The 11778-nt window shown below is 34.6% G+C and overlaps 1 protein-coding gene across 1 annotated transcript; it reads right to left on the bottom strand.

Moving 5' to 3' along the window:
- Positions 1-6711: 6711 nt before the first annotated feature.
- Positions 6712-11778, bottom strand: LOC141400871 (tRNA (uracil-5-)-methyltransferase homolog A). Its single transcript, XM_073980482.1, has 4 exons — positions 11356-11778; positions 11131-11298; positions 7223-8354; positions 6712-7157 (listed from the first exon to the last, which is right to left on the bottom strand). The coding sequence occupies exons 1-4, from the start codon at positions 11551-11553 to the stop codon at positions 6808-6810; spliced, it is 1848 nt and encodes a 615-aa protein (XP_073836583.1). The 5' UTR covers positions 11554-11778; the 3' UTR covers positions 6712-6807.

Raw genomic sequence — 11778 nt, 5'->3', positions numbered from 1 at the left:
TGAACTCTCGGTTTTTGGTACCGTGTTTGGTGTTGTACTGCTGTTCCATTTTGTGATTGATGTTGCGCTCAGTTGGTTGTGGTTTTATTAAGGCGTCGAAAACTGTCCTCATTTTTCTTCCGATGAAAGATTCTGCTGGAGTCTTACCTTCTGGTGAATTTGGATTTGGTGTAGATCTGTAGACTTCCAGGAATGTCTGAAGAGCTTCCGTAGGCGTTTCCTCCCCTTCGAGTTTTTTTAATGCACGTTTAAGTGTATCAACGAAACGTTCTGCTTGTCCGTTTGAACTTGGATGGAAACGTACAGTTCTGGTGTGTTTGATGGCTTTTTTGCTGCACCACTTTTCGAACTGTTCTGAACAGAATTGTGATCCGTTGTCTGAAACTAATTGTTCTGGATTTCCGAAGAGAGCACAATATTCGTTCAGCATTTTTAATGTTGCATGTGTGGTCGTAGTTGACGTCTCGTAAATAACTGGGTATTTCGAGTATGAATCGATGATAAGGAGATAATATTTACCTTTTACTGGACCTGCATAGTCTATATGGATCCTTTCAAGAGGGTGTGTGGTTAATGGCCATGGACAAAGATTTGTTTTTACTGGACTCTTTGCCGCATGTTGACATTTTTGACATTTTCGAGCATAGTACTCGATTTGTTTGTCGATGTTAGGCCAATAAACATAGCTTCGGGCAATGGATTTGCTGCGTTCTGCCGATATGTGTCCTCTGTGAAGTTGTTGTAGAATCTTCTTTTGATGTGATTGAGGGATTACTATGCGATTGTTGAATAGAATACATCCATCGATGATTGAAAGATTTTCTTTACGATTGTAAAATTGAATTATTGATGTGTTAACGTTTTTGTTGCTTTCTCGCCAGCCAGTTTGTATGTATTTGATTACCATTTGTAGATCGGTGTCTTTTGCTGTTGCATCCACGATCATTTTGAATGAGACTGGAAGAACTGATATAGCTTCGTTTACCTCGTTACGTATGTCTTCTTCGAATGATATTGAAGCCACTATAAAGTCGTCTGGTGGTTTTTCGTGATTGTTGACTAATCTTGATAAAACGTCTGCGTGACCAAAGTCCTTTGTGTTTGTGTATTTGATTTCGAAGTCGTAAGCGAGTAAAATGAGAGCCCATCGTTGTAAACGATTCGCTGTGTATACTGGAATACCTTTCTTTGATCCGAATATTGCCAGTAATGGTTTGTGATCGGTGTGCAAAGTGAATTTGCGTCCGAATAACATTTTGTGAAACCGCTGAACTGCAAATATAAGGGCTAAGCCTTCTTTTTCAATTTGGCTATAGTTCTTTTCAGCTGGTGTGAGGGATCTTGATAAATGATGTATTGCTTTCATAGTGTTGTCTGGAAACATATGATATATAACTGCTCCTATTCCGTGTGATGATGCATCTGCTGCTACGTGTATGGGGGGCAGGTTTGGGTTATAATGTGTTAAAAGTAAATCCGATGTCAAAATGTTTTTGAAATCGTCTAAGGATTTTTGACACTGTGACGTCCACTCGAACTTGGTGTCCTTCTTTAGTAGATCGTCAAGAGGTTTTCGTAAAGATCTCATGTTGTTGACAAATTTCCCGTAATGATTAATAGAGCCTAGTAATGATCTTACCTCTGAAACGTTTTCTGGAATTTTCAGATTTTGAATGGCTGCAATTTTGTTTGGATCTGGTTTGATTCCATCTTTATTTATAATTTGTCCTAGATATTTGATTTGTTTTTGAAAAAATTGGCATTTTTCAAATTTTAGTTTGAAACCATGATCTTGAATCCTTTGAAGAAGTTTATTTAGGTTGGATTTATGTTCTGAAATAGAGGCACTTGCTAGCATAATGTCGTCTATATATGCGTTTGCTCCGTCTATGCCTGCGCATAGTTCATCCATAATCCTTTGGAATGCTCCAGGAGCTGATTTTATACCTGGGGTTAAACGGTTGAATTTATACAATCCTTTGTGTGTATTGATGGTGAGTAATTCTTTACTTTCGTCGTCGACCTCGACTTGTAGGTATGCGTCTGACAAATCTAAGTGACTAAAAATTACACGGTTATGACAATCTGAAAGGATTTCTTCCGGTGTGGGTAATGGATATTGGTTTGGTTCTACCATTGAGTTGAGACCTGTTGAATAGTCTGCACATATTCGTATTTTTCCATTACGTTTGCTGACCACTATTGGTGCTGCCTGCGTATCTTGATGAATTTACCGGTGTTATGATGCCTAAATTTTCCAATCTTTGAAGTTCTGCTTCAATTTCGATTCTTGCGGCGAAAGGGACTGGTCGTTTAGGAACGAATACTTCTTTCGCGTTTGGCAGTAGTTGTATGTTGACTTTTGTTTTGCACAGACCTGGGGTGCTGTTGTCAAATACGGATTGATATTTGCTTTTTAATTGTGCAATGTCGTTATCGAATTTTATTTGATGGCACCATGAAGTTATTGGTTTTTGCCATAAATTGAATGCTTGAATCCAGTCGATTCCCATGATGTTGAGTTTATCTATATCTGATATATAGCATTCCAGTGTTTTTGTTGTGTCGTCGATTGTGACGTCACATTCAAATTCTGCTAGAAGCTTGATTGAGTTTGCATTTGCGTCGCTAGCGCTGTCTTCTGTTATGTAGGCTTCTGGCTTACCTATGGCTTTCCATATGTTGACTGAAATTATTGATATGTCTGATGCAGTATCAATTTGAAGTTTGACTGGATTGTCGTTGATCTTGACTGTTGTGTATTTTCTGAGATCACGGAAATTAATGTTGTTCGTTTTGTGAACTGCCTTTGTGTTGAATGCTTTCTTCGCTTTGTTGAAGTTTTTGAATTTGTTTTGATCGTTGTCTGACGATGACTTGAAATTCTTACCAGATTTGGCGATGTTGCAGAAGTTGTCTTTGTGACCCACTTGGTGACATGTTGCGCACTTGAGTTTCTGAAAAGGGCAAAATTTTACGTAGTGGAGGTCTCCGCAATACCAGCAAGGTGATTTGGGTATTTTGTGTTTCTTGGAACTTTCTGCGTGTTTGTTGAGTGAACATACTGTTTTTGGTTGATGTTCAATGAGACTGTTGTCCGCTTTGAGGTCGAGAATACGTTGTGTTTCGTCCACTAGGTCATCTAGTGTAGTGTTTTCATCATCCAGTACCTTTAGTAAGCGTATTCTTATGTCGTTATCTTTTGCTGACTTGAGTCCTAGCACGAAAATAAGACACTTGAACTGATCGATTTTCAGATCTTGCATTTTGAAAAGTTCGCATTGTAGGTTTACTCTGCTTGCGTATTCTCTGAAGTCTTCATTGTCACTTTTTGCTAACTGTAGGCATTTGTACCTTTGTGAAACCTGTGTTTCTGTCTTACCGAAGAGTTTCTTAAGTTTCTCGACTGTTTGCTTAAGCGTCATGTCCTCTGGTTTTGTTGGTAAAACGTAGTTGGCAAATCTCTCGTGTACTTGGTTTGACATTTTTCTCCATAAGAGAGCCACTTTATCATGGTCTTCGAGTGAGCTTGCTTCTTTTTCGAAAACATGCACGAACCTGTTGTACCACGCTTGAAATATGAGACCGCTCTCTGGCTCGTACTCGAATGCTGTCATTGATTGTGCCAGTGATTCCATTAGTGCTGCTTTGGACGAATTCGATGTTTGTGGAGATTGTGATGAACTTGATGCTCCTTGCGTTTGAAGAAGTTCAGCCATTTGTTGAAGTAATTGCGTTTGTTGCAACATAGCTTGTTGTTGCTCCGCTAACAATTTCACAATTGTTTCTTGAGACATTTTGGCAAACTGTTGTGTGTGCAATTATTGATTAATTTTCCACTATCCTCGTCGCCACTTTTGTTGTACTTTTATTGTTGTGAAATAAAAGACAATATTCAATAATACTAAAGGTTTAAATGATTTATTGGATGATGAGCGTTCACAGCTACTAACTTAGAAAATATGATGAAATTACAAGACTACTGAGAGTGATTACTGAGAATGAAGTGGCGGTTGAATAAGAGTGTTGCCATATTGACAGTGTTGTAAGAAGTGATGCCACTCCACTAGTGTTGCAATATGCGATGCCATATTGTTATTGTGGGATGTGTCCCTAACAGTTATTTATAAAGTTTTTTTCCTAATTGCGTGTGTGTTCAAAAAACAAAAACAAAATACATAATGCCTGTCCGTGTACTCGATTGTAAGTGTGGCTGCGTACTCGGTAATTTAAAAATCAGCGCTCTACATTTGTAATAGCTGTGTCTTTTTACTTTTTAAGGAAAAGTTGCTGAAAAAATGTTTCTGCAATATTTAGTAAGTAAAAAGACACACCTAATAGTATGCCTGTCTGTACTCGATAATTTGTAATAATTATTACTAATGTTTCTAAAATTGACAGTTGTTCAATGGAAAAGTAGCTGAAAAAAGTGTTTCAGCAACATTTAGTAAGTACGAAGACAAACCTAATTATTACAAATGTTTCTAAAACTGACAGTTGTATAAAGAAAAAGTTGCTGAGAATGTGTTTCAGCAACATTTAGTAAGTACGAGGAAAAACCTAATTATTACAAATGTTCTTATTTTCTTTTTATTATTCCAATATTTCGACTGTATTCTTCAGTCATCTTCAGGAAAATAATTGGTGAGAAAAGCGGCAGGTTTAGCATCGACGGTGTAACGAACCTGCCGCTTTTCTCAACAATTATTTCCCTGAAGATGACTGAAGAATACAGTCGAAATATTGGAATAATAAAAAGAAAATAAAAATTAAAACCCCAATTCTTTTAATTTTGACTTTAAGCCAAAAGAACCAAAACGAATAAAAATTACAAATGTTCCTAAAATTGACAGTTGTATAAAGGAAAAGTTGCTGAAAAAAATGTTTTAGCAACATTTAGTAGGTAAAAACACACACCTATTAAGTGTGTCTGCGTACTCGATAATTTGTAATAATAGGTGTGTCATTTTACTAAATGCCCCATCGCCTCAAATTACATGTGAAATAACCCCCAGTTTTTGTAAAAATTTTTATTCTTCTCACACGAATTGTCAAATTTTGTAGATCGATTTACTCGCTTTAGCGCAAATGTAGAGCGCTGATTTTTAAATGAGGAATCCTTAATGATATATGGAACGGGTATACGAAAAATTAGATGTGTATGTCATCTGGGGGCTGAGCTATGAATGCCTAAATTATTACGAATATAGACGAACGAACAAAAATTAGTTACAAAAACTGGGGATTAATGTAATGAAAAAAAAAATGTTTCTGAAACATTTTTTCAGCAACATTTCCTTTATAGGACTGTCAAAAGTTGAAACATTTGTAATAATTAGCTGTGTCTTTTTTACGTGATAATTTGTAACTAGATAGATGCTTGAAGGATAGGAAATTATTTTTCCAGGTCATATCAATTTCCTTTATAGTACGTTTATATATAACCGAATTTAACAAACCCACTGGGTTTCAAATGTCAATTCCTTTGCGTATACGCCAAATAAATCCTCATTGAGAAGGTTAACCCTGCAAAAGGCTATAATATAAACATGGGGCTCAATTCTGTTTCTATGAAAATGTGAAATGAAAACTTTTAGAAAGGAAGAAATTGTCAAATGAAAAAAATTATAAAGGAAATATTTTTCATTTCAAATTTTCATAGAACAAGAATCCAGCCCATGGTCTTAAAATCAACAAACAAAAAGTGTGAAAATATGAACTATTTTGGTATGAAGTATGTACCATGTCGTATAAACGGGTTAATTCGTATACGTAATTGTGAGTGCGAACATTACGTTGTACTGGTATGAACATGACATAAGGGTCAAACATGGCACAATTACCAAGGTAGTGGTATCGTAAAATTTTGAATTTTGTTATGTCAAAATTTACTTTATGTTGGGGAAATTACAAAAAAATATTCTGTGTCTATAAAAACGTGAACAGAAAAAATTTATAAAGGAAATAACTTTCAAATTAAAAAAAAAACATAGAAAATATGTTTCATTTCAAATTGTCATAGAACAAGTAGTATTGGTACGTATAGTTCATTTTATCTATTGCAGTCTACAAAAAAGGAACATTAATATATGTTTATTCACATAAGGTGTCACCAACTATTGCCAATACCTGTTGTCCATTTCGCCCTCCCATGCCATGTTCACCACTACCTTTTCAATATACCTTGGGTTCAAACACGGTGTAATTGCATCATGTATAAGAGTTTTTCTAAACAACTACATTTAATTAAAAAAAAAAAAACAGTTTTTTATATGGCTTTTTATACCATAGACCGACCAATATTTTTTTGTTTAACAGCCTGTTTTACTATGTCGAACAAAAATGAAAATGAAAAAAAAACAACTAAACTCGTGTATGATTTTTAATTTTTTTAGTTGTTCTAAAGCAAACACAAAGTCAATATTGCCATGAAAACCAAAGATTAGGTGTTTTTCGTTCGCATTCATTTTCTTTCGACATAGTCAAACAGGCCCTAAGTAAGTATTTATATTAGTCTGGTGCCAGACTATGAACATTTTCATGAAAATGTTTTGAGCTTTTGGGTAAGAAGGGAGAAAGGGAGTTCCTTCACATCCGCTCTCCCCTAAAAGCGAAAAAATGCATGTGTCATTTTCAATGTTTGGCACCAAGAGTAAAGTAAATTGTACAAAACAAACAATAAATAAATAAAATGTGCAAACTTACAATAGCTTCGTTGTATTTGCATTGCAAATAAATTTATTTTGTATACAACCAAATTGTTCCACAAGAACATTTTAAACAGTTTTGTATTTTTTCATCATGATATCACTTATCATCTGCTACGCTATCGTCGGATTTTTTATTTTCATCATTGCTTTCCTTTTCGTCTGATTTTTTAATTTCATCCTTAGTATCTGTTTGAACATCTTTGGATACAATGTGCTCGTTTTCATTACCTCTTCTCTCGAAAAGAATAATCATTTCGGTATGACTTGTGTGGGGAAACATATCAACAGCAACTGCCGTTACTGGATAAAACGGATCACCTTTGTATTGTTTTGATTGTGGACGTCCTAACTCAATCCAATTTCGTTGCGCTCGTTGAGGATTGCATGATATGTATACCAATCGTTTAATAGCAGATGCAGCCCGTATCGCAGATATAGATCGATTATCTGTAAACAACAAAACAATAATTTTTAGTGAATCTAAAGCTTCTTTAAATATGTAGGGTTCTTACGCAGTCCAGCTCGAGGTGGATCTACAACAGCAACAAGATCTAGAGGAGATCCGGGAGGAGTACCATAGGTTACTTCACGCACCATAGATTGTATATAGTCATCAGCATTTCCGGCATAAAATTTACAATTTTTAATGTCATTGTTTTCTGCATTAAATTCTGCATCTTTGATGGCATCCGGTATGATTTCTACACCCAGAACTTGCTTACAATGCTTAGCAAAGGCCAGTGCAATAGTTCCTGTTCCACAACAAATATCCAATACAGTGGAATGAGGTTTAGGATCTGCTAAATCGATTGCCTTCTGATACAAGACATCAGCCCCAGAAGTGTTAATTTGAAAAAATGCCAATGGACTAATCCTGAAGTTGAGACCGTGAATTTTATCAAAGATGTGTGTTGACCCGGAAAGATGTTCTACTGGAGAAACCATTTGACCAGCTTCGCGATGTTTTACATCTTGATAGTACAACGACGAACATTTGAAACCACATTCTTCCAAGTTTTCGTAATACTCCCTCAAATCTCGTTTTAGCTCCATCAGGTCGCTTTCACATAAATTGGAGGAATAAATACCTGCAACCAGCATAAGTTCATTAGAGTTGGATGAAGAAGCTCGTACCATCAGTTGTTTAAAATGACCAGCATTCGATTCAGGATTGAATGGTTCAAATCTGGATTTTCGAACAAAATTTTGAAATGACTTGGCACCCCACTTTGCGGCTTTTGGTATATGTGGCAAAGACTCCACTTCAGCGACTTCAACTGATCCATCGGCATAACTACCGAGGCGAAATCCTACCACAATTTCACCTTGACTATTTTTACCTACAGTAAATTCATTTTTGTTCCGATAACCGTCAATTTGTGGAGATGGAAGAACACCTTCATACTTAAAGCTTTCCAAGTATGTTTTTGAATCTCTATTAGTCTTCTTTAGTTCAGCCACAAACTTCTTTATCAACTCCTTCATATGGGAGTCCTTCTGATTGAGTTGGTCCTCGTACGGCATACCGGCCAATGGACATGTAGCTTCCGCTGAAGACCGTTGTCGCTTATTTGATTCATTGTCTTCGGTATTTCCAGCTTCCTTCCGTTTACGTTGCAGTGGGTCAGCCGAAGCTTTTGCTATCTACGTAAAATTTTAAATTAAATTTCAAATAGTAATGTTAAATTGAACAACTCACTCACACAATCTGCCAAGAAAATGATATTAATATGTCATTTAAATTGTTGTATTCTTTGAATTATAAAAAATCGCAAGGTTTGTTCAAACTGTATCATTAAAAAATCAGGTATATTAACATTCCGTCACTCCGTCATTCATCCGAAATTTTGTCAGTGACCCCATAACATAACAGTCTTCCGAAAGTTGTAACAAAGATATATAATAATATATATAATATATAATACACCTGAGTTTAAATAAATAAACCGTCGCTATCAAAACGCTTCTTACGTTTATTGTTTGGCTTGAATGGTAACAATGGGTGTTGAAATTTTTGTTTTTATAAAAGCAAACATGATCAGGACATTGTTAACAATGGTCTTGAAAACTATTTTCAAAGAAAAGGGCTAAAAATTTTGTTCTATGAACTGATTTTTACCTCTATCAGGACAACGCCGTTAAAGACAAGTATAATATAGGGCAAGTCTGACTGATACAGGACTTTCCATATATCATTAAATTGCCTGTACGTACTCTAGACATGCCCGTTAATGATTTTTCATAATCATTTGTTTGAAAATATCTTCAAAAACTAGAAATTTCTAGGCCAATTGCCTATAAAGGGACACTAATTACCATCATGCCACAATTACGTCAAGAACGTCATTCTTTCTGTCGGAATCAATGACAAAACTACTGAAAATGATAGGGAGCCAATTATTCCACCATTCTGATTACTAAAATGGCATAAAATGCGAAAAATTTTTAAATTATTAATTGATTATAGTGGTGCATCATTTAATGCTCATTTTAAAAATGCACATTTTTAGTTTCCCTGTAAAATTTTAGCATAACGGTACTGTAACCCTATTTGCAAGTGGATTTTGTAGGTTGTGGTACATTCACTGATTTCAAACCCATCTCCTACTTTTGCGATCTTTTTGTGTGCAATTTTGTAGACATGGTAGGGTGTAATGCGACAAATTTTATTTTGTCAAATAATATGCCTGTCTGCGTACTCGATAATTTGTAATAAATAAGTGTGTCTGCGTATTTGATAATATGTCTGTCTGTGTACTCGATAATTGGTAATAATAGCTGTGTAAAAAGACACAGCTATTAATTACAAATGTTTCGAATTTTGACAGTTGTATAAAGAAAAAGTTGCTGAAAAAATTGTTTCAGCAACATTTAGTAAGTAAAAAGACACACCAAATTTGTAATAATTATTACAAATGTTTCAAATTTTGACAGTTGTATAAAGGAAAAGTTGCTGAAAAAAATGTTTCAGCAACATTTAGTAAGTAAAAAGACACACCAATTATTACAAATGTTTCAAATTTTGACAGTTGTATAAAGGAAAAGTTGCTGAAAAAATTGTTTCAGCAACATTTAGTAAGTAAAAAGATAAACCAAATGTAGAAAAATAACCAAATTTTAAGAAAAATTTTGGAAATTTTTCAATAAAAAATTGGTGGGGTCTGGCCAGACTCATATTTGACTTCATGTTTCTTTCGTTGGAAAGGTAAGAAAATCTCAGGATCACAGCTTTTTTGAAACTCAGGTGTCCAACGGAGGGTTAAAAGATATCAACCCGTTTCCAAGTTATCAGCATTGCCGTTTTGGGCATTTCGAACCAAATTCGGTCCGAAAAAAAAATTAATTTTTATTTTTGTCCGATGGTCAGACGATATCATAGCATTCTGTTAATTAGTTAACAATTTCAGGCGTTTTTAACCGCTTAGTTCATATTCAATGACCGCTTAGTTCATATTCAATACAATCCTGAGTCCCACTTTTTGCTTTCCTACAATTTGTATAAGTCGAATTGCGCTTTAATGGGGTTTTTAACATTAGCTGTGTCTTTTTACGTGATAATAGCTGTGTCTTTTTACGTGATAATTAGTAATAATTATTACTAATGTTGCAGATTTTGACAGCTGTATAAAGGAGAAGTTGATGCAAAAAATGTTTCAGCAACATTTAGTAAGTAAAAAGACACACCTAATTAGTAGTAATTATTACTAATGTTGCAGATTTTGACAATTGTATAAAGAAAAAGTAGCTGAAAAAAATGTTTCAGCAACATTTAGTAAGTAAAAAGACACACCTATTAACATACCCCTGTTGTTGATAAAATGTTTATATACTTTGTTTTATAAACATATTTGCATTATGCATCTTTTCCAGTCTTTACAATTCTATGTCTTTGGTTACGGAGCCTAAATTTTCATAAAAAATTGGTCTGTTCCAGCCCCCCTATTCAGTAACTTTTTAACTTTACTTATTATTTATTTTACAACAATTTCATTTGTTTGTTTTGTAGTTCTTACAAAAACGAAAGAAATTTTAACAACTTTTCAATCGATAAAAGTTACAGAATAGGCCTACAGAACTGCAAGAATATACTAATTTTTACTTTTTCCATATAACAACTCTATTCCAGAACCTGCAAGAATCTACACATTTTTTCCTTTATGTTATCGGAGAAAATATAAAAATTAGACGATTCTTGCTGTTCTGAAACTGAAATATTAACTGTGTGTTCCTCATTTTCCCAACCAAGCCACAAAAACCAGTTTTTAATACATTTTGCACATCCTATACATATTCGTTGAAGTAAAATTCCGTGGATAAAAGTGTGAATATAGATAGGATGCAACTTTTTTCAGGAGGAACATCTATACGATTGGGAATTTTAAACCATTTTCTTGACAGTATATGAATATGAATATCTTACTTGGGCTTGCAAAACTTTCCCTTTCCATTTGTATCCATTTAATAGTGATAGTGCTTTCTCTTGGTCTTCCTGGCTCCTAAAGCAAACAAATGCAAACTCTTTCCGAAGTGGAGATTTTATCTTGCTCATGTCCAGCTTGAGCTTGTTTTTTAGAAGCTTCTTGAATTCCTAAGATTTCAAGGAAATTAATAATTAATATATTTGAAATGAATTTTCTGTACCCACCCCAATTCCAAAGTATCCGAGATTTCGAACTTCGATTTTGTATATCTCCGATGTGAATTCATTGCGCTGGAGGTAACCAAATAATTCGTCGGCAGGTACTTCATCAACATCCTTTAGTTCTGTATCCGCTGTACCAACATTTTCAATCATTTCACAATTATTTTGTTTCTGTTTTTCCACTACTTCTTCCTTATCCATTTTTTCACGTGGCTATACTGTATTATATTATGGTAGTATCTACTTATAAATTCCTCTCAAATAATCCGACTGCTTCTTTCTTTATATTTCGGGTTAGTACGGCGTGAAATGTATTGTTAATTCCTTTGTTTTTTCTTCAATTATTATTCCTTATTTGACGTCTGTCAAAAATAAAAAGCATGGTTTTGATGTGGTGTATAAACAATTTAACCCTACGTCGAACAC

Source organism: Musca autumnalis, unplaced genomic scaffold, assembly GCF_047663935.1.
Source record: "Musca autumnalis isolate F117 unplaced genomic scaffold, ASM4766393v1 scaffold_4, whole genome shotgun sequence".
NCBI lineage: Eukaryota > Metazoa > Arthropoda > Insecta > Diptera > Muscidae > Musca > Musca autumnalis.
The sequence above is the reverse complement of the archived record's forward strand: the minus strand, read 5'-3'. Positions and strand labels throughout refer to the sequence as shown.

Bases quoted from the DNA above. Each gene is read 5' to 3' on its own strand.
- LOC141400871 (XM_073980482.1), bottom strand. From the start codon at position 11,553: ATGGATAAGGAAGAAGTAGTGGAAAAACAGAAACAAAATAATTGTGAA. The intron at 8,355-11,130 runs GTAAGATATTCA...AATTTTACGTAG, and splicing joins GGAAAGTTTTGCAAGCCCAA to ATAGCAAAAGCTTCGGCTGA. The intron at 7,158-7,222 runs GTAAGAACCCTA...TGTTGTTTACAG, and splicing joins TCCACCTCGAGCTGGACTGC to ATAATCGATCTATATCTGCG.